Here is a 25725-nt window from a genome sequence, read left to right as displayed (position 1 = left end):
GAGTTCGGTCGGCCGAGACGTAACATGTCGTACGCACAATGTTATTATCCAGTGGCATAATTATTGGTGTGTTATAAGGGTGGAAAATATCCATGCAGGAACTTTTTTTTCAGGCTAGGTATATATTGATTTATACCACAGTATTGTATTTAAGTGAAAACCAACACTGTTGCATAATATTTCTTTCCATTTAATATTTTATTTTAAGAATATTTATAGACATGCTTATTTTTATTTATATAGTATCTATAGTTCCTATATGTTGGTCGTCGATACTTGTAAAAAATTTCGTAATGGAGTATTCGTTAAGAAAATAATTTAAAATCAACAATCGTTTAAAGGTATCTAAAAAATGCTGGAAGCAGTACTACCAGCATCAGCACTTATTAACTATTTAATAGAAAAACAATTTAAATTTAATTGTTGGAAAATGTAAATTAAAAAATTTTCATTTATCATATACCCAAATTTAGGTTGCTAAGTATGCTTAATATTTTAATTCATAAATCCAAACTATGTTAACTATTAATACAATTGGTAATGCACTCACCATCATATACTTCGAGCTTGGCGTTTGCGCTGACCGCGTCACCCACGCCATTCTCGGCGAAACATTCGTAGACTGCGTTGTCCCGGGGCGCCCGAGTCGGCTCGATTCGCAACACCGAACCGGTCTCACTATCGCCGACTACCTTGTCAACGATCTCGTACCGGCTCAGCGATGTCGATACCTTTTTGAAGTTCTTTCGCCAGTAGATGGTCGGCCGAGGGTCACCGCGCGCGCCACAGTAAAAAGACGCAACACCGTTGCTCTTCGCCTGCTGCGGTCTCGGCTTCACTGTCAGCGTCGGAGGTTCTGTGGACACAAAAAAAGAAAGTAAATAAACATATAATAATAATAATAATACAACGAATGGACTTCTCTTTGACACACAAGATGATGCCGGTACAAATTTCTGAACTCGAGGCGGGTTTCATCGAACAGCTGTTTTTGCGTAAACATGAATGTTTAGGTATAAAGCACTATGACTGAAATTCATGTAAGTTCAGTCCATGTTGTATTCAAAAAATATAATATAATATGCCCAATCTAGATGGTTTGAAATATTGGCGCTCCAAATCAAACTGATTTCATCATGGGCCAATTTTGGTTTTGCGTAAATAGTCGTGTTTGAATATTTATATGACAAATGCATATTTTGTCTTAATTGTATTATTGCATTTTACTATTAGTTATCAATTAAGTTATTTAATTGGCTAAATTTAAAATTATTTGATTTTTTAACTATAAATTCTTAATCATGTACGATAGAATACAATATTGATAAATTATTGTACTCGAATGTTATTTTAATTTATTTAATTATTTAATATTAATTAATAGTATAAATAGTATAGAAGTATTTTTATATTAATCTACGGTTTTATTTAATACATACATTTTTAATTGATTTGTTAAAACACTAAAAATTACTACTATAGTTGTATAATTGTTTAATATTCTAAGATTAAGGTATCAAATCATTTTAATTGAATTTTATTTATAAAATAAGATTTAAAAAAAAATTTGAATAGACTTTAACTAGTAACTATTAATAATGCATTATTATGTAATATTTTTTTATTTTTTATTCTATATACGTATATTATAATAAAATTGATACATATTTCTTAATTTTTGTCTTACATATTCAAACATTCTTAAAATGTTTTAAACTTTTATTGCATAATACATTCCAGTCTCTATTTATACATTTACTATAGGCAAATTGTACGCGTTATATCGCGTGCAATTACAAACGTTTGTCTTTCCGTCACGAATGTCGACAAAAATGTAATTCCGATTTAATGTGTTTTATAGTATTTGGTCACCTACACAAATACGTTGCAGTATAATACTTCCTCGATAATTCTCGTGATACGATTTACGTTTATTGAACTAAGAAATAAATGAAAATGTGAATTGCATAATAATGGCTTATATAAATCAGAAAAATATGAAAATAGTTATTAATTTACATTTTGTACAAACATAATATTTGTGTCAACGTTTTACTATTTTAATACGATTGAAACTCATATCATCCCTTCAGTGGATTTAAATTGTTTTTGTTCATTATAGCAGGTACAACAAATTTAATTCTCTATTGTTAAATATGAATATTGTAGACTGTGATTTGAAAAATCCGAGGATTATGTGTTTATATGCTCGGAGATTTAATTTGTCAAACATTTGATGGACAAAACTTATTGGATAAATGTAATTCGAGCAAATAATACGTTTTTATATATTTATTTTTATTCTCTATTTAAATTTAATACGAAATATAGCTGAAAACGTTGGTTATTTCTAACGATGAGTTTTAAATATAAAAATATAAAAGCCACAGGAAATATACATACAACAAAGACCTAAATTAAATAATTGTAATATAATGAAAACTATTTTGAACAAGTTTTAACAAGACTTAGCCGGGATATTCTAAAACTACAAACCTTTGAGATTCAAAAACTTTTCATGTTGTCCCTCATTTACTGAAACGGCATAACAAATTTAGATTCATATTAAACCATTTTACGTGACATAGGGCATCTAAGCTATATAATAACTCCTTTTTATTCTTTTTTAATCCGAGCCATTTTAAAACAATGAAGCCGCCCATGGTCTAACAGTGTTTTAAAAATTTACCCCCCCCCCCCATCAAAAAAAGGACCGACCACGGAAATGACATTTTGGACATTCAAGGCATCTGCGAGATAGTTTAAACATTCATCCTCCGTATTTTTTCAACTTGCTCGTCCTTAGCGGAAGTATATATATTATATAGTTATACCATCGTAATATTATTATTATTTTTATTATTATTATTATTATTATCATTATTATTACTGTATCCCTTCTCCCGGGTTGCAAAAACTTCGAATTTTTGATACTTCTCTAAACAAACTTCTTTGGGTCACTTAAGCTATATATCTCTAGCCGACATACACGAAGCAACATAAATTCGTTAGATAACTTTTTTTCTCTTTTTAACCTTTAGGTTATTCATAGTAGTTCTTTTTTACTGAAACAGTAGAAATGAATTCAAGACTTTTGACTTGATACTTTTTTTTCTATCTCAGAGCGACATGAATATTTATGTTTGTAATATTTTTCGTTTTCTTTCTTGTGTTGACAAATAACAAAGGTTATTTATTGCACTGTAATATACTTACGTGTCAAGTATTGGATAAATGAAAATGCGGAGAAATTGGCGCCTGTAAACATTAGGAAGACCACGTGCAATATCCCGAACCAACAGAAACCGGAAAATTATCCGACTTAGATGCTTTACATCTTTAATACCTTAAGTGTTTACAAGATCCCAGGGACCTTCAAGGACAGCGTGTTTGGCAAAAGATGCTTTTAAATGTTCTTTATAAAAGCAAAGAACCCTAAGTACTTTTTGCAATAAAGTATAAACTATATTACGCGGTTTTTAATGTTTGTTATATTCAACGAAAAAGATAGGGTTATATTTACGGCAGAAAAAGGTGCCTAATTTAAATTGCTAAATAATTCCCAGATTCGGCAGTGTATTCTTTATACAGTAGTCTTATTACACTAGGATCCCATGTCTGTTTTCCGACCGCTTGACATCAATCAAAATCCTATTGTCCGTCCCTTTATAAATATTTATACCAACGGTGAAACGGTTATTTTTCACTTTTTCATGAATAAATATATAATTAAAAAAAAAAACTGAGACGTGTCAGAATTAATTAAAAGTAAGAAGTTTCGATAAAGCAACGGGAAAATTAATAGTTGTTTGGTGTAATAAAGAAACGTTAAGAGTAGATGCAAGCAATCTATCGGAGTCCAGGGACAATATTCCCCGCCCTTGATCGTGTTGTAAAAAATAATAAAGTAAATAAATAATAATAAAACGAAAAGTTAGAATGTAGTTTTGGTAAACCTATCAATTGCATGTATATCATAATATTCCAATCAATTTAATACCAACAGCAACTCTTAAAACAAAACAGTGATTATGTACATAAACAATATTATGAGAATGTATAAAGATGACAGTACAACAATATATGTATTGACATTTAATGACACTTTTACGCGTTATTCGACAATAAAAATATAAACATTATTTATTAATTTGATACATATGAAATACGTCATCAGAAATCTAAATGATTTTAAATACACCTCCAGTATAGTTTTTCTGTTGTATGTAAATGGGTACATAAATACATGTATTACTTGTTTTCTTTATGAATAAAGAAATAAAAATAAGCTATTTATACCACTTAATTAAAATTATCTAATAATACGTATTCAAATTTAAATGTTTTAGTTACACTGTATGTAAAAATGAGTTTTAAAACATTGATATATTATACCAAATGACAATACTCATTAATTAATAATCAGCGCGTTTCGCCGTATACCTAGTGTTTACGAATTCAATTTGTTTTTAAAGGAATATAGGTTATTTTTCTAAAATAATAGTATGATATTTTGAAAGTTTTGTTCTTATTTTATATATTATTATACTATGGAAAAAAACGTCCAAAAATGACTACTACTATACAATATGACCCGACGCAACACAGGTAAAAAACGGATTTGCTGCAGCCATGTTGATATTTGATACCAACCTAAACAGCGACAATAACGATATAAACCCTAAATAGATCAAAAGAACAAATATATAACACATGTGCGGAGGCAATGATTAAAAATCAAACAAGGGATTTCCTTTGGAAATTCGACCATTTAGGTGTGTTTTACGGAAGTATATCGTGTGGAAGAAGGGGGACTCAGATATTGGTACCATGAATATTTTATCGACTTTATCCAAGAGACTTTTTGCTGATTTTTGATATACCAGTGAGAATTATTTATTTAATATTCTTATAACCGGTAGACGGTGGTATCAAACTATACGTATAGGAAAGTAAACTCATCCATTCAATTATTAATCTGTGTCATTTCATCCAAAGGCACTACTGTAAGTTTCTCTTATTCGATCTCAGTAATAAGCAACAAATTGCAGTCCACCGATAGTGTATATAATTTTTTTTGTACCTACCTTTCCTTCGTTATACCCGTCTTATAAAGGTCTGGATTTGGTAAGAAATACATTGAGCGCCATTATCTCTAGTTTAAAGTTTTTATGTCAAAAGAAAACATGTTTATTTTGATGCCAATGGAAAAAATTTTAAAAGAGATTTTTAAATGACAGTGTGTATTTATTTCACATTCTTGAAAGGAAATAGAAACGCTCGAATAATTCTCACAAATTCCGGTAAGTAATTAAATTATTAAAATTTTCCCATCTCTCAAATCAATATTGCCTGTCGTCAAGATTAATATCAACATCTTTCAGGTCATATGCACACACCTGTTGATCAACAGAGTTATCTTTGGAATGATCGTCTTGCGGTAGTTAAAATTAAATAAAAACTTTACTGCAAGTATTTGTCGAATTCGCATATACGTTAAGCAACGCGGGTGTTATGATCGTATCTCAAAGTAAAATTTAATACAGTTAAGGTACCCATAGTAATATTTTAAAAACACAATTCATGAATTGCAAAAGTTTAATCATATCTTATTTTAAAATTTTGTTCGGATAGTTTTATGTATATGGACGGATAATAGGTCAATTAATATTAAATAAGATAACCAGTAATGAACTGCAATTAATTATATTGTAAAGGCAATTATGCAGCGATAACTATAGACATTTGAATGAATATATTATATATGTATGCAGAATATTAAAATAATTGATTACATAATTTGAACTTGAAAATATAGTTACATATTATTATATTATATGGATACGATTATTCATTGACAATAAATTTGGTAAATTTAATATGAATGTCAAAAATTATTAAATAATAATTCAAATTTAATTTTTTTTAATCTAATCAACAAACTATCGTAAAATATTTTTCTGAAAGTATCAAAACGAATGTAGTTTTCTTAACTTTTTATTAAATCGCTGTAATAGACTAGAGGGTAAACTCATTTAAACTATCATTTTTATTTTAAACCTTCTTATATGAGTAAAACCGTAATTGGCGATTATTACAGAATTGAAATGGAATTGATTGATGATACCAGACCGAATAATGGAGGATTAAAAATAACCACTCGTATTTAAACTATTTTTTCCCTCGAATTTAATTTTAACGAAAGTTAATTTAATTGGAATTTTTAAACCTGTCTCATTTGCTTTTGTATTTTCACCACGCTCAAAAAATAAAAATTAAAAAAAAATATAAATTAAAAAAAGACCTCTGTCCAAATCGGAAATCAGACTGACGGCCGTTGGGAACAGTAAAATAATATGACTCGCTGGGGTGAAACTAGACAATTTCGTAATAATTAATAATTGTATTTTTTTCCTCTCACGTCCAGCCGTTCCCCTAAAATATTTTTATTCCGTACACATTGATAACAAACTCGTTACTTGTCAACTATTTGACAGGTGAAATATAATTGTTTTATTTTCCCAACTCGACGATGAATGTTGATTTACTGAAGAACGGTGAATGCATAATTGTTTTTTATTGTCATACGATAAGTATTAATTACTTTGATATATTCAATTAGGAGATAATTTAAATAAATAAAGAAACACCAAGAAAGATCAATTCTACATGTAATAGTATTTTAAATATGATATTTTTATTTGAGAAATACTATTCCAATACTTTATTGCCAAAGATTATTAATTCTAGGGCTCGGAAGTTGATGCATTTTGCATTTTGCAATTTTTTTTTTATTGAACTTTTTAAACGATGCTCTCCTGGCCACAAATATGTTTAATTAGCATGTGAATCTGAACAACTAATTGTTATTTTGCATTTTTTGGTGTTTATTACTTTTTAAGTTATTTTTTGATATTTTTAGGTCATTTTCTCACATTTTTAGTCATTTTTACTGATTTCACATTAGTTCACTTCTTCTTATTTTTTGTCGACCATTATGTCGATAACTTAGTAACATACTTAAAACTTTGAAATTATCACGGACTAAAATTAGTATCTATCAGATTTTATCTCACCGATTAGTCGTTGTTGTGTTGTAGTAAATATTATTATACCTAAATTTTATTATTTTTTCATAATATTTTCGAAATGCCGAAAATTAAATCGTCGGTTAATACTCTTTTTCGTCTACTATATTTGTAATTTTTTTATTTAATTTTTAAGGGCATTTTTTGTCATTTTTATGTCATATTTTGAGTAATTTGTAAGCTTTGATAAATGTATATATAACTTTATAGTAAACTACAGTACAATATAAAAAAAATATATATTTTATTAATTTAAACAAATATGTATTAGTAATTTCTTTAGGTCATTTTTTAATGTTTTTAAGGTCATTAACTTCCGAGCCCTATAATAATACAAATATAATTAATTAAAAAGTGAAATTTATATGGTTAAAACAATATTATACATGGAAACTAAGATTATTAATAACTAAAATTCAATAATACTTTATTTAGATATTTGATCAGTAGTTTAAATGTTAAATGACTATTTCCTAATATACGGTTATAAAAATAAAATTAAAAAATGAAAGAAAACTTTTGCTTCATACAGAATAAATGGTTCGAAAGAAGGTTTAACTTATGAAAATTATAAAGTTTTTATACTTATACAACTAGAAAGCATATCAATTATTAAAACATCAGTACACTTTTTAAACGCGAATTTTCAAATAATTTCACTAGAATTTCATTTTAACTCTCTTTAGAAAAAAAAATAATGTAAACAATTAGATTTTTAAAACAAAGTGTTCAACATCTAAAAGTTGAATACAATTTATTTTTTCAACAGTGTATTAATATATGAAATATGTATATAATAAAATGTATAAAACAATAACCACACATTTTATTTATTGTCAATATTTTAATTTGTTTAAATTTAAAATAAATTAATATTCTAATAGAGTTTATAATTTTAAAGTATTTACTTTTATCTGTTACCTTATAAAGAAGTGTTATGGACACTCATTGCTCTAAATGTGTGTACATAAATAAATAAACAAAAGTTAAAACAAATATATTTTTATCGTCTTTATCTCCTAGTATTTTCGAAAAAAAAAATTGGAAAAATATGTTTTCTAGTCGACAGATTTTCGGCAGGACAGAGTACTTCAATTATCCGAGCTAAAGTCACTCTGTTGCTGTTGCGTCCCACTATATCACGTACACAGTTAAACACTCCCACCACTATTTGTCTTCACAACTACAACTATATAACTACCGCCAATACTTACTACTACTACTACTACTACTACTACTACTACTACTACTACTACTACTACTACTACTACTACTACTACTACTACTGGGCGGGTTTAGTACGGCACTTAACGTAGTGTCAGCTTGCGAACCACTTTAAAAACGTCCGGTGTAAAACTGCTGGAACCCCCACCTCTAACATAACCACCCCCTCCCACCACCACAAAAACAACCTCTTCGCTGTTGTTGTTTATCATCGGGGGATCGGCCGACCGACTAATTTGTAACGTGCGGAACCCGAGTTGTTTTTTTTTATTTATTCCCTTCTTTATACTTCCACTTTTTATACATATACAGGAACACATATACATTGTGTAAGATTTTCTCGACCGGATGCTGGTAAATTACACGGCTAACGGGTTTTTTGCCGCCCCGTCAGCAATACAAAAGCTCCCATAGTCACTTTATCACCTGAAAAAATCTTTAGTGGACTTAACGCGCGCAACACATTTCTAAGCACGTGTACTTACATATAAATCCTTGTATTTACACAATACCTTTGGCAGTACACCCATCAAACGCAATAAAGGATGTATCCTTATATCATATTTTTACCATTTTAGTAGGAAACTATAATATACACTAATAAATACAATATATAATGTACATTAATACTTAATACCTACCTAATTAATTTTCTTACTTAAACCTATCTCATGCATTTTTTCTCGTATTCACTTAAGAACAATAATGTGATATATGGTATCCTTATTCAGTATAAAAGAAAATTGATCGTTGATTTTAGCTAATTTTATAATTACTTTATTAAAAAACAGGTAATGATTACTACCTAAATAATACCAATTATAAATTATATAAAATATGTTGTTGATCCTCTTTATGAAAATCCAATTAATTATAAGCTAAAATAATCCTGTATTAATTTCTTCACTTAATATTTGAATATTTATAGGAACTTCCAAAGAAATCTAAAGTATCGATTCTTCGATGATAAAAAAGTACTAAATTTATAATAATAAAATATAATATTTTTATAAAACCTAAAGATTATTACATATCACTAGCTGCCAAAACGTATTTAAATCTTATTTTTTTTTTTTTTAATTCCAAGTTATTTTTAGTTTTGAATAGTTACAACCTACTCAAGTAATGTCCAATAAGTAACCTATTTACAATGAATTATAAGTGATAAGAAACAAGAAAAACTAGTGAAAGAAATTTGTACAGTCATAATAACTTACATAGTGATTTGAAATCATTTTTATATTCGGGTCTATAGTCGGCACCAGTTTTGTTTAAAATGTCTGAGCTTATAAATTATCATAATTAGAGTTCCATCCAGAGGTACAAGTTTTCACTATACATAATCATACATATATAACCCATTATTAAATATTATACAAATCAATTTAAATGTATTTTATTTTAGTAACGCAACTTATTGACAATAAAATACAAAATGAATTAAAAAGTATATCACACGACGTAAAAAAAAAATGTTTTAAATTTATTGTCATAGCTTTTTCATTTGATATTTAGGTATAAAATAATATTATTATAAACACGATACTAAATTTTTTAACTTTAAAATAAATAACAATGTTTATAGTGTTTTTTTAGAACTTTTAAAACATTGTTCAACAACCTAACCAAGATTTGTTCCAATAAAATAATGTTGTAAATATTGTATGTAATATATATATATTATATATATAAATCGGCGTAAATACTCATCATATAAAAAAAACGCGTTGTGAACTTATGGTATACATGACCGACTCGTTCGTTGCAACCAAACATGAATTTTTCAATTTAGAAAAATAAAATAAAAGCAAAATACCACTGAAAGACATCAAGCTGGAGATTAAACGTAGAATCAGCATAGAAAACGAAACAGCGAATAAATACGCATATATTTAACTAAAACAATATTGACCAATGTGAATAATTATCCTAATCGACGTCGGTTTTCAACCCATACAAGCATGCACAAAACTCGGGAGTACGAATCGTAACATATAAATTATGCTACATGTAATATAACAACAATATATGAGAAAACATCGACGTTCAAATATTATATAAAAATTCCGTGGTAAAAACTGTGGCTGGGGTTGAAACCGAAATAGTATATATAACGATACGATGTGTTTTTCGTACGCAAATCATTCCGCAACGGAAAGTTGTGTACAGACGGAAAGAATGTTAACTTCGCAGTGTATATTATACGTACACCGTATATACCTACATTTTATTATATATAAGCTTGCCGACGTCATATCTCGATGATAAATATAATTATATGGTTAATTTAAGAACGCGTGGAGGTTATCAAAAGAACTGAAGTTTGTAGAGAAACAAAATTAATTGAATTTTTTTAAATTTGTTGACGAACAGTTATTATTGCTATTCTCGATCAGTTACGTCATAGTGGGTGACAAATTCAAGTCACACGAGAACGCTCCGTTATATGTATTGTATATACGAAAAATATAAATTATAGGTATATCATATACTTGTTGGGGAAATCGACGATCCTTATTACAACGGATATAATTGTGTCATTATCGTTGTCGCCGTTGTGCCACACAAGTTATTGTTAATTATCTTCACTTTTCCGCATCACAATTTGCGGACATGACGTTTCCCGGTAAATGTGTTCTATATATATATAAGCCACGAATTTGCCATGGCAGGAATAATAATAATGATATACCTCGCTAACGACTTTATGGGAAACGAGTTCGCGTACGCGAATAATCGATATAACGAGCGATTGTGATGTAACATCAACTTCGTTTCCGTTTTGACACTATATTATATATTATAATACAATATTACAGCCGACACCGTACATCGGGGAAGAAGAGTTCGATATATCCGGCTACAACCACACGTGTTGGTGTGCGCGTGTCCCCCTTTATTATTATTATTATTATATTATTACAGTTTTGACGTCGTGAACGAGGGGACCTCATGTGTGATGGTGCACGCACGCACGCACTCACGATTTACGGGTAAGTGCCTTGCATGTGTGGCGGGGCGAGAGGTCTGTACGCTTGCACGAAGGGTGGTCTGGTGGAGGTGTTAGCCGAATGGATGGGTGAACAGACGGACGGGTATGTGTGGAAACCGAACTCATCCGGTGGCTGCAAAGAGTATATATATGGTATATACGACGATGACGAGGGACTGCGATGGTGGCGGGGTGGTGGTTCGGCGGAGTGGGCGGCTCGGCGGCGGCGATGGGAAAACGGAACTTTTCGCGCTCTACGTAACAGAGAAAAACCCAGGGTATTGTTTAATTGAAAACCCGCGTTAACTTTAATTTACTCTGCCTCCTATCATCATCGCCGCTATTCCGCCACCAGATCGTCGAGTTACTCTTCTCTTCACTTCATTCTTTTTTTTTTTCGCAACCGCCAACCACCTCGCCAGACTACCTCCCGGATGCCTTTATATATACGTCACCGCTTCCTCATCGCGATCGTGTATATATATATATATATATATCAGTTCAGAATAGGTTTTATCCCTACCCACGAGCGGGCCGGAGATCTAGTCCAGAAATTAACGCAACTTTCCTACCCTCGACCACCGCCTACTTGTGTACACATCGGTAAACTCCGAAGTGGAAAAAATACGCGAAAACTTCGTTCCATAATAAAAGAAAAAGCTACCCCACCATTGCCACCGTCGAAGCCGATGGGATCTGTTTATGTACATCGTACGATCTAAAAGTAATCTATACATATATATATATATATGAAGTATTTACACACATACATAATAATATATCAAATGGAGTTTATCGTTGTTCTGCCACAGCGACACTATCACCGTCTGCACTCTACCACCAACGTCGACGAACGTTAATCAAAACACAGAATCGGTAGTTTTAGTCTCTGACGTAACGACAACAATCAATGGAGCTTATATATAGAGATGTAACAACTAAAAACTACAACTCAACGTTAATTGAGCACTTGTTTTGTTAAATAATAAAAAGTATACACTATTAATGTCCCGGAAAAAGTATGACTAAACTTTAAGTCTATACATACAATTTAATAACTCTAACATGCCATTAAATTTATTTTTAGACCCATAAATCGTGTTTTTAATATAAAATGATTCAATTTAAGTTTAAATTCAACATCAAACCCACTTAATGTAGTATATATCATATTCAATCATAGTTTAAAATTTTAAAACCAATTTTGTTCATACCGAAATAAAATGAATTCAATATGATAGATAATATACAAAAAAAATTGTCGATAGTGCAATAATCCATATGATAAAGACCATACGTACATTTTGTTACATTCAAATTATTTTCCAAAAAACATTCAAAATAATCAAATTTGATAATTGAATAATCAAATAATAAAATTATAAATGTATTTTAACATACCACTTAAAAATATATAACCTATAATTAACATACATATATGTTTATTCAAATATATAATTATATAATATTATAATTTAGAATTCTTACTATATTATATTTTATAACAAATAAAATATTGTTACAGTAAAGGTACCTAAATTTCATTTACAATTTTAAAAAAATCTGCTTTGCACTTTAACATTAGTGTAATTATTGTTTAGTATTATTATTATTATATGTATTACACGGTGAATAATATTATTATATTGTTTCCCTTCTGTGGCGACAACGAACCAATGTTTGTAATGTATGTACACGCGACAGCCACGAGTCGTTCATGGGTGTGTACACAACGTATAACAATCGTGTATATGGACACAGACGAGAGTAATTCTATAATAATGCGCTGTTTGACTCACGACAAATAATAATGATTGTTTTAATTATGATTATTTAGGGTGGACTAGCAGGAACAAATGAAACGATTGAATTTTGTTGTAACCAAATGCGGTTACCTGTAAACACACAATTCTACTGTATAAGCATAAAGGTAATTGATATGTCTATACGAAATATGCATGACAAATATTTATATTTTATTGACTACACAATTATTATTTGTTTACTTTACCAAAAAGAAAAAAAAATGATTAAATATATTTATAATATATTTTATACTCGTGCTTATAAAGTTACTAAAATAAATAAGTATATTTTTTTTAATAAATGCACGATGAATAAATTATAATATAGGCACTACAATTAAAATGAAACGATTAACTAGAAGTAAATCCGAAATATCTTATAGAATTTTGAATTATAAAAATCATTTCAATTAAAAACTGTGCTGACTACTGAAAACCATGACTTTAAAAGCTTTAATAAAATTTTTATTCGAAAAATGTTGGTAAAGCAATTAAGTATAGTTGTGTACCATGTGAATCATTATTTTATGTATTATTTATATTTTCTTGTTATTAAAATATTAATAATTGTAAAAACAAAACAACGCAACGCAAAATTTAAAATAAAAACCAGCCTAAAAAAAATGTCAAATAATATAATAATTTTATCCTTAAAGAAATTTTGTCATAAGCTTGGACGTGAACTCGTCTATACATCTTGAATCTTGAATTATACAGCTAAATAAATCTCCAAATAATTCTATGTAAAAATGTTTTTTAAATAACATAATTCTAATATTCTTTAATACAACAAAGGACAAATGTGAAGTATGTCTACAAATAAAAATCAGTTTCTATTTATTTATTTTTTGTTTTTTTGTGTTAAATATTTTATTGTACAATGTCTACCAGTAAAAAAAATATCAGCCGTTAGTTAATGTTGGAGTATTTATCGTTCATTTTTAATATATTATATTCATAGTTAATCAAGTAATTTGGATCTATAACCGTGAGATGGTTCAAATTCAAACATTGTAAGTGAGAACAATTTAAATAAACATACAAACAAACGAACAATGTTTGTTTACAATGCATAATGAAAAATATATTCCAAGTTTGTTCATTCGATGAACGGTTTAAGGAAAAAAATTATTATCCCCCAACGTCGCATTACGATCATACGATAAAATAGTGTACCTACCTACTACTTTCTTAGTTGCGCCTTACAGTTTTGTAGTTTGCAATTTACCGCGTACAAGTTCGAAAATAATACAAAATAAGATCACTGTGCAGACAACTGCCGCAGTCAACTAAACCATCTATACCATTTAACTAACCAGCTGGACTTTTTTTTTTTTTTTTTTTTTTTTTTTTTTTTTTATTTAGAACTTTCAGTATATAACTATTATAGAACCAGCTGGACTTATAGTAAAATATTGTAACGGATTCGGCTTATCTCTTGACCTGTGGAAACACGCAAAAAACATAAACGCGGCTGTGGAACAGTCCGCTATAACAACACCACCAGAGTATAGTTATTGTGGTTATCGTTTTTTTTTGTTTTTATATATATACCTATACTTCCACCCTCTCGCCGATTCACAAAACAACCGCACCCCGTACGAACTTCGACACTGGGTTTTCCAACACGGGTTATTATTATATAACTGCTACAACAACAATATAACTGTCAAAAGTGTGTATCGTGCGCCCACTGTAGTCGTGTAAATACGCACGGGCAAAATATCGTTACCAGTCATATCGCACGCGGGTATCTTAGCGAGCTATAGTGAAAAAAAACTAACCCCTCCGTTTTGTAGTTATTTTTCTATACCGACCCCGCTGCGCTGTCGACGTATTATCCGGATTACAGACATTCCCGACGACGACCAGTATTTTCTCTTAATTTATTTAAGCGATGTCTGTATCCACTATATTATATTATATATTACTCTCAGTTTACCTGACGACCACGCGATTTCTCTATCTGCACGACGTTTAAAAAAGAAAAGATACAGTATCTGGTTGGTTTAGTTAGTATAATATTCATAATAGTGGTATTATAATATACCGAAAATTAAAATATTCAAACGATGTTATCGCATGTCCCTTTTACCAACACTAATTAACTAAACTCTCATCATCGTCGTGACTGGAAAGACTTTTCACTTACAGCACACACGAACTATAATACTTATTAGTTGTACTATGTATCGTTATATATATATATATATATATACTATATACAAAAGCATTTTTATCTCAACAAACGAAAAGCAAAAAAAAAATGAAATTAAAAATTTCTCAAGAGACGAAAAATAAAAGACGATATTGTGAAAATAACAAATTACAATAATATAAAGAAACTCCATCCCGCGTTCATTCTATGTACAATTAATATTACTGTGCAAAGACTGTATTGTACCTACTACTCGGCGGTTTCCGCCGGCAACGAGTGGCAGCAAACGTCATTCTCACTCCTTCCTCCAGCACACGTCTCCCTTTTTCCAGAGCATTATCCTGTAGGGCTTTCCGGGAGCGGTTAAATATTATTATTATACTTATGCGTACACGAACGCTTTTGTTTCATAACGGAAAACGGCTATTGAATATGTCGTCATGTTCGCGTGGCACTTTTATTTTATAAACGCGATGGTCAAACAATCGCAACTGCCACATAATACAACGCATAGTACCAAGGGATTCCGTGACGTACAGTGGTTGTTTTTTTTTTATCGATTTATTTTTGAACCGCTCTCAATTGTAAAAAATGATGTCATATAATATATATTTGCATCATTATCAAGAGTTAAGACTTACGTTATAACATAGATGATTAAATTTTAAATAATATATTTATGTATAAATTGAAAAATTCGTAACAGTGCAATATTTTTTTCAAAATATTGGTGTAGAGATATTGTTAAATATTGAATAAATAGAATCTTGAAAAATATTATGTTTTTATTCTAAAATTAAAACTAGAATAAATAGAAAATTATTATTATTTTTTAATTGTATAATGTTAAAAGCATTTAAAACTATATAATACATAAAAATTATATAGACGACTAATATAATATAGCAATCGCGTAGAGGTGTTGTTGTATCATATTATTGTACTGTTGTATTTACCTTATTATTTCACATTTAATATATCTTTTTAAATTTAAAATAAAAATATAATACTTATTATTTATTATTATTTTGTCAACGCCACTGTTTCATGAAGCAAGATTAGTATTATAATCAAAAGTTATTTGTTAAAAAATTGTCATCGATTAGATTGTACCCAAAAAACAAATATATCAATTTATAAAACAATTGTATTTTGAACATTATGAAACACGTATTATAATAATTTGCATAATGTTCACTTGTTGCATACTAAAATTGAATAATATACAATACAAACGATTTTTCACTATTCTCAATATTTAACCTTATTTTATACATAAAATACGCTTAAACATGAAAGAGGAGCTTTTCACAAAGTTAATATAATTTCCTATATGTAAAAATCTATTTAAGTTCAGTGGTTTTTGAAACGTAAAACGCATCGTTGAACTTAAAGGACATAAGCAATTATCCGACAAATATAAAAAAAAACCTTAACATAAAAAAAAATATACTTGCTATTATCCTCAGAGCACACATATTTCCGGTTGTTCTAAGGAACCGGAAATTATTATTATTCGTTGTAACCATCTCTTGAAAATCCAAGAATGTAAATATAGATAACAATAGTAAGAGATTATGAGAAGGTTAACTAGTTACAATGTGGAAAACGGCAAATGTTTTTCTCCGACAGCCCAGTACACTAACATATAATAATATATGATATATAATACGAATACCTAAGTTTCCTTATCGGATAATTGCAAATTCATCGAACACAGGTATATTTATATAATTCTTTGTCGAAACAATAATTTTTAGTTACAAATAAAAAAAATATAAAATATAAGGTATACTAAGAGAAAAAAAGGAAACTTATACCTCCTAAACCCACAACGGCTATCCTCTCCTCGCGTACATGGGTGACGTGTAAGGTCGGTCATGTAGGTAATGTACATTATAAAACCTCCCACGGGGCTCGTCCATCTTTTGTCTAACTACCCTCTCACCCACAACCACACTACTTCCGGATACACTGCACATATATATACATCGCTATCCCCACCCCAACATCAACCACCCAGTCCACGTTAATTACGGTTAGAAACGCCAGGTTAAATAACCGCGGTTGTTTGTTGACTCTGAGCTTATTATGCGATTTTACTCGTCCATTACGACTAACAAGTACATAATACATAATACATATATACGCAAGTTCATATATGGTTCTATACTCGCAAACACACTAGTTTAGTTTTAAACGTACATTATATTGTTGTCACGAATGTAATTTAAATATATTGGTAATTGGCTCACTTAATTGTTCATAAAAAACTATACTGTGTATATTTCCAATGTAAATTAACAAGAGATAAGTACTATTAATTTATTAAAAATTATAGTAAACATAAATAAATATATCAGCCTGGATGCGTATACATTATAATAGGTACCACGAGTTTATTAAGAGTATAAATAAGAAGATATAGAAGTTATAAAAATTTAGTTAAAAATAAAAATAGTGATGTTAACTAAAAATTTATTGTTATTTCATTAAATTAAATGTCTGTTTGATTAGTAAATAAGCAGTACCTACCTGTATTATGATACTTTTAAATCAATGCAAATTTAGATTGCAAACATAAGAAAAAAATGTATTTTAACCCATTCAATCGCTAAGCTGTTGTATATTTTTGCATTAATTGTACCGACAAAACATTTACAACTATTGAACTATATTATTTATATCGCAATGTTAAACTTTAAAAAAAAATTAATTGTTCAATATTTGCATGTTTATAATTAATTGTTTTGTTTAGTAATTTAAGAACATTAATTAAGATTATATGCCAATTTATTAAAAACAGTCTTATAACATTTAATAATCGTATTTGATCTAAAGAAAATATTGAAAATATAAAAACTAATCTATCTATTTTAATTGATTTTCAATAAATTTACTATATGAAAAAAAATGTTAACAATATATGCATTCAATTTAATATAAAAATTCAATCTTTTTAGCCCAAAAATATTTAAAAATTATGAATCATTTTAAATTGACATATTAGTAATAACAAAAACACCCACATTAATATGTATACAATGCAAAGCGTTATTATTTTTCATCATCAACAAAAAAAAAAGATCAACATTCCCAAACAAGATAGACAGACAACTCGTGTCAATAATATAAAGCTTTTACGTCCATGAAAATTCATATAATATTAGTTGACGTAAATACCCATGGGCCAAACACGAATCGATACGTCACATATCGTCGTGCAATGAGTTAACATAGATAGCAAAATAAAAAAAATACCATCGACTGTTGTTACTGTTATTTTAAACTTAGTGCAGTCAATTTTTTATCATTATTATTATTATTATCGTATTCATTTTTTTGTTATACTCTATCTGCACACATATATATTTTACACGTCACTTGACCTGGCCGATAATTGAAGGCAAATACAGGGGTGGCGATTATTCGAAAACCTTTTAAGGCGGAAGGATGGACGAAAAAAAACTGTTTTTGTAAACATAAAACGACTAGGCGACAGCCTAGAGGCAACCAAATAAAGGTACCCACCACATCACGGGAGGGTAAAAGGATATTCCTATACAAAACCTTCGGGCACTCGACAGAAAAATGACTTTACTCTCCACACAAAAACTTTTATTGGACTTTTGAGCAGATAAAATCATTGTGCGGTGGTCATATAAATGGAAGCTGAAGTTGACAGATTTTCTCCGACGTTGATGCTTAAAATAAATAATTTTTAAGATTTTATAAGATATATGCTGCCACGATGTATGTGTGAAGAGTAGTAAAGTTTTACGCCTAAGTAATTAGTCCATGGGACAAAAAAAAGTTTTATGTTTCATAGTGTAGGGGTGGAAAAAAGTACTTGAATTTTTAAGAAGAAAAAAATAAGTCAGCCTTCTTCAAAACTGGGCTAATGTTTTGTTGGGCTTGTCCATCAACACAGCAAAGAGGGGTGAAACACCGAATGATAAAATCATTAGCATGAAGACGGACTGACGCTAATAGCCAGCAGTGAGCTAATTTATGGTTTGAACAGAAGGTTTTTTGACATTATCGTATTTGAAGAGATAAAAAAAAACAATCTATAAGATCTCTAAGATTTTGTTTTTATCGAAAATAAAGAAATGATTTAAATTATTTCAATACTCAAAAGACCAATAGTTGTGTTATAAAAATATTTAATAATAATCCAAGAATATATTTAGCTCTACACTCGTTTTATTTTTATAATTAAAATCAACAGCTTAAAATTAAGAAAACAACAGCTGCATCATATAAAATTACAGTTCGAAGAAGTGATAAGACAAAAATCCTCTTTTAAATGGTGAAGTTGTGTTATTTAATATATTTTTATAAAATAAACTACAAATCTAATGAATTGTATTTATTATGCCAGTGGTTTTCAAACTGGGTGCCGCGGCACACCAGTGTGCCGCGAGTATCCACTAAGTGTGCCGCGGCTTTTTCCATAAATTATCGATTGCACTGAATTGTGATATAAGAAAATGCGGGTATGTGTCAACTATTCGTCCAAGAATTAAAAATATTTGTTAGCCCATCAATCACATATTTCTTATTAAATGTATATATAATTATAAACAATTTTGTTCATCTAAAAAAAAGGTCAGTGTGCCGTGAAAATTTTTTGAAATTTACGGTGTGCCGTGTATAAAAAAAGTTTGAAAACCACTGTATTATGCATATAATAAATCTAAAATATTGACGATTGTTTATAATAAATGTCAACGCATATTTGGTGCAATAACACATACTATCTATTTCTAAATCAATAATATAATATAATAGTTCAATAATTTAAAAATTTGAAACTAAAAAAAAAGTTTAAAAATAATGAATGAATTTTATGCAAAAAAAAATATGTTTTTCATAATGATTAAGAATTAAATTTTATAAAATATGTTTCATTATATAATTGCAAAATGCTTTTCATTTGAAACGTAATAAAAATCTATTCAGAATATACTTGCCCAACTGATAAAATTTCATTTTATTTCATTAGGTACCCTAAAGCAAACATTTTTCCATTTATATTGAACAATATTACTATTTACTAAATTAATGCGGAGTACTGTGTGCACAAAGTAAAATCAGTGTATCATCGACTTTACTGTTAAAACGATTAACTTACGTAGTCATCAAATATAATTATAATTATGATTGAATTTCAAACACAACAATTTGTAATCAAATGCAGAATACGTTGCAAAAATAAAAAAAAAATAAATAATTTGTTTTCAAATAAAAAAGTAAAAATAAGTAAATATTGATTGATTGTTAAGATGACATACTCATTAAAAAAAAAAAATTTAATACACTGTACTAATTAGCACAAATATTAAATGAGAAAGAAAAAAAGTACATAAAATACTATTTAAAGTATACAAAGATATATAAACCTAAATGAGCAAAGAAAACAATTCTCAAGTTAATATTAAATAGAATTTGATATCCAAATTTAAATAATTTTTCTATTATACAATAGAAGTTAATATTGTTAAAACAATTAATTTAATAAATAAATTAAAGTTATTTTTAATAACGTATAAAATTAATTTACAGAACGAATAGACAAATAATCGAAATATAATTCTAGGAATCATTGAATGGATCATATCAAATGGTTCATTGCTATTCTACAAACAAAAAATGATTTAGAGATTCAGCCTTTATTAATTATTATCGTAACTTAAACAATATATAATATTAGAGCAATAAAATATTAACATTATTAATTTTTAATATTTTTACAACATTTATTATTGAGTTACTAACATCATAGTACAATTAATTGTTCATTCTAATGACATATATACTAATATTATTATAATTATTAGTAATTATCATCAAATTTTGAATTACACTTAAATACGACGAATTAAAACTATAATACAGGTAGTATAATTTTAATAATTTTGAGGTATTTCTCAAAGCTATTTTATATAAAAAAATAAATGCTAATTTCTATACATATAACTAATGAATTTAATCAACATTATTGAAACTACTATAGTAATAATAATAATAAATGATAAAACTAAGAAAACAGACAAAAAAATAAAGTATTAAAAATGATATATTTCTAGTAAACATAAGAGAATAAAGATGAATCAGAACGAAGGAAAGATGATAGGAAACTAAGATAATATAAAGTGCATTCAAAGATAATGTTTGAAGAGGTATTCACTTTGAACTATAATAAATACATTAAAGCAAATGGTTGAAGTATAGATCAAATATAATTTAATAATTCCTAAAAATGCTTTACTTAAAAAAATAATTAAAAATAACGAATCATTATATTTTTAAAAATTTAAAAACTTGTACTTATATCTAAATATATTAAGTATTAAGCAGAAATAATTATAATTAATAATTAATTTTATATTTAGATAAAACATTATTTTTAATTAAGATTTATAAATGATACCATACAATCGTTTATTATACTCAATTCGTTTACATTGAAATACAATAGTTATCTATTTTTTAAACTTATGATTATTTTTCTTAGAATGCGAGATTAGGTTATATTTTCAATTTTAAAACTACATTTTTAAACATCAACATTAATGTGATCACTCTGTAGACACATTATAAACTTCCGGATTTAAAGGGTTCAGCGGTTGAACCCACATCACATTCATTGGTATATCCTGTATATAATTCCAGCTTTAAAGGTACGGTCATTAGGAGTCTAAATTTACAGCGGACAACCAGCCAAGGTTGTTAATAAATCGTATGCAGAGTGGAATAGTAGAAGAAAGGGATAAACGTGCTTCAGACCTGTACCTAATGATGGACTTATGTAGAGGATGGATACCCTTGCGGCCTTACTAACACCCAAAAATGAAAAACAAATAAAAAAATAAGTTAAATTTAAAAATAGGTGGTATAGTTGATATAATAATTAACCATTTTCTCTTTTCTACAACACGCATATATCAATAATCTAGAAATTATATTTTTGAAATTAAGAAAATATGATTATAAAATGAGCAAGTTGCTAATGCCGTTTATTAAAAATGTAATAAACAATAAATATAACTGATAATCCATTATGCTTAAAAAAATCACTTTTACGGCATTTAGTCACATTCATCAAGTAAAATTGAAATTATAATATTTGTAATTCATCTAATAATTTTTATTATAATTATCTAAAATAGTTTTTAAGCATTATTATTTAGAATTGAATACTTTTAAATTACTGTTAAGTTTTCGAAAGCATGGTTTTCATAAAATCATTACGAATTTATTATTATAGAATACTTTCAGCATAGTTAGTTGAGCATCCCCAAACGGGATTTAATATATAGTGCGAAATTATAACTCACATATAGCCATATAGGTATAGTATCTATAATTTCAGACCTCATTTCATATGCATTAATTTGACCCCAATTTTACGACTATGGGAAACAACGTCAAACCGAATCAATATCGAAAAAAATCTGTTACGCGCGGATGGAACATGCTCTTAATAAATATATCTTTCCCATTCGTCAAATTACTCGAAACACATGTAACAGTTAACAGACGTTATACATTTTGAACGACCGTTTTCTAATACTTCAGACTTGAACACTGAGAGAGAATAGAGGCGTATTAACGAGGGGTATTTGCGAATTTAAACCCATCAAATATTAACAGGTACCATTAGCGGACGTGGTGTCCGAAACGGTAAATAGCAGAAGGGGAGAGGATGGCACGCGATTAGGGATACACCTCCGCCGCTACTACTGTAGATTTCGCAAAATACTACTTCACCTCACTGGTTTGCATAAATAAGTGAATTTCCATTTTGCTCTTTGAATTTTACTCAACTAGTCGTAAAAATAAAATAAAAAAAAAAATTAAAAAAGTAGATCAATCGAAACTAGAAAGATTTCATATAAAAATAATAATCGGTATATCGTATTAGATATATTTAAATTATATAGTAAAACCATTCGAGAGTTATAGGTATTAATATAATTTTTCCTTCCATGTGTTATATGTACGTTTGTAATTAAATGCTAATGATAACGAGACTCGGATATAATATCGAGCGAATAACTTATACAAGCGTAGGGAGAGTTCTGAACTTCTCGTATATACTAAACTTCACATCCGGTGGGAATTTCACGATAAGTCCCGCACAGGACGAGAGTCTGTTATTACGTGTAGTGGCTTTTTGAATCACAAGGACCGTTTCTCAGCTTCACCAACACTCGTAAAGTGAATAAGGATATATATTTTTTTCTTTTTAAAAACTGAAAACAATATGGGTAAATAATAAAAAACCTCCACTTATAAGAGTATTTCCGCACACGTCTAAAGGTACAAGTCGCACACGACTGACATACAAAAGGTTTCAAATACTATTCTAACTCAAAATTGGTTAAAGAGTTTTTATTTTTATCAACACCGGAACTAGAAACCAAGTCGGAAATTAATCTGGCACCCTAGTATCGAACAGAGGTTAAGGTTTCTCCTATACCTATAATATAACACGTGTTACACATACGCGATATATTGTTTGTCCATAGTTTTTTTTTTATGGTTTTTTTTCTTCTCGCTCCATTTATTTATTATCTTTTCAATTTCCTACGTTCCGGACAAAATATTTTGTTTTCACAACGAAAAAAATATATCTGTATGTACACATAAAAATGCAGGTCAAATATTTTTGGTGTGAAAACCGTGCAAAAAAATCATGAACGACCGTCGACAACCAATCTATCAAAAATACACGAGATATATTCAGATTGAATTCACTGACGCAGACCAATGATCTATTGGCTCTAAGAACACGAAAGAAACAAAAAATAAATGCAATAATCCTAAAACTACAAACAATGGATTCTTAAGAATATTGAAACTCAAACTATATATTACCTGTATACAATTATAAAAATGTAAAAACGAATAATTTTTTATATAGTTTACAATTTTTGAATAAACAATAAATTCAAACAAATTATCTTTTTTGATAAAATATAACAGAACATTACTACTAAAATATTATTATAAACTTTTATAGACCAAATAGAAAAATCAAACATTTGCAAATAAAAAATACTTCATAACTATCGTAGTGGTAACCAACAGCTAGACTTGTCATTCTAAAATAACATGTTTTCAAAATAAATATTGCTATTTATACGGCATTTGTAATAGCAGGCAGGGATTATGGGATTTCGTTATCCTCGTATAAAAGGCACGCGGAAGCATTCCAGAGGAAAACGCCGATTCGGCGGTGCGTTTGGTCGAGGCGATACCGGAACATGAATTATGTACGTTAAGAGCCCGGGGGAAAGAGTGGGCAAAAAAATCCAACCACCACCACAGAGCATATAATAAAAGGGACGTTTACCCTAGGCTATCCCTACACTCCGTGTCCACCACATTACGGTGTGTTGGTGAAAAGCCAAAAATTTCCCGTTGTTTTTTCTCCGGTCCAGTCCGTTTATTGTATATCTCGGACGGTCCATAAATTATTTTCCTTCCCCTTCCGAAGAAATTGATAAGCTCCTTTTTTTTTCACCCCTTACAGTCCCGCAAAGTCTCGAATGTGAAATTAGAGGGTTTTAAGGCGAAATTGGCAATCCCTCGTACGTTAAAAGATCATGTCAGTAACAATAGTCTCCTGAATGCCAATCTAAAAAATAAATAAATAGTACCATAAAAATGACCAAACAGCAACAGTATATAATAATATACACTGCAGCGTATCGTATTGTTTTATTTCATTTTATTTTTATATCTATTTTGTCTGAGTCATCGCAAAAATCACATTTTAAATTACAAAACTTAAATTAAAATTATAATAATATTTTCAATATAAATGTAATTACTAGTGATAATCACATGTAAATTGTTATTAAACTGTTATATAAATTATTCACGAGTGGATAATGATACAATTCACAAAATGTATTAAAAAACTTTTAATACATCTTATTATAAATAGTAAAATTTATATTTTCATAATCTCACCTGCTTAGTTAATATTAAGTATTATAATCTGTGTATTTTGTTTACGTTTATCTTACAATATTTTAGCTGTTTTCCGTTGAAAATTTAAATATATAATACATTAATTCGAATTGAAAATAAATCAGAGATAGTAAAAATAAATTTTTAATTAAATTATACTTTTTTGTGATTAGTAATTTAAGTAATAATAATATTATAATATTTATAAGAATATATTATAAAACAACTTTAACTTATACTTTAGACGATTTAAATACAAATAAAAATAGGCCTTTATTTTATGAAAGATGATGGTATTCGAATTAATAATATTGTAATTTTACTCAAATATACAGAAAAATGACGATTTAGTATATTCAATGATATTAGCGTATAGTAGATTTGACTAACTATGATTCCATTTGATTAAATTATACAATATAAATTAATATTAAGATTCTATTATAATTCCTTTGTTAAATTAAAAATCAG

General features: G+C 28.6%; 1 protein-coding gene across 4 annotated transcripts in view; it reads right to left on the bottom strand.

Moving 5' to 3' along the window:
- LOC132929564 (tyrosine-protein phosphatase Lar) overlaps positions 1 to 25725 on the bottom strand; it is a 151257-nt gene that overhangs the window by 84633 nt on the left and 40899 nt on the right. For 3 of the 4 annotated variants that reach the window (XM_060994998.1, XM_060995001.1, XM_060994999.1), the window contains exons 4-5: positions 3217 to 3258; positions 551 to 856 (exon numbers count right to left, since the gene is read on the bottom strand). In XM_060994998.1, coding sequence (XP_060850981.1) covers positions 551 to 856; positions 3217 to 3258 — 348 coding nt within the window. The remainder of the gene's footprint in view (positions 1 to 550; positions 857 to 3216; positions 3259 to 25725) is intronic. The other variant, XM_060995000.1, reaches the window with a different exon arrangement.

The sequence above is a fragment of the Rhopalosiphum padi genome, chromosome 4, assembly GCF_020882245.1.
Source record: "Rhopalosiphum padi isolate XX-2018 chromosome 4, ASM2088224v1, whole genome shotgun sequence".
Taxonomy (NCBI): domain Eukaryota; kingdom Metazoa; phylum Arthropoda; class Insecta; order Hemiptera; family Aphididae; genus Rhopalosiphum; species Rhopalosiphum padi.
This window is presented reverse-complemented; position numbering and strand designations above follow the sequence as displayed.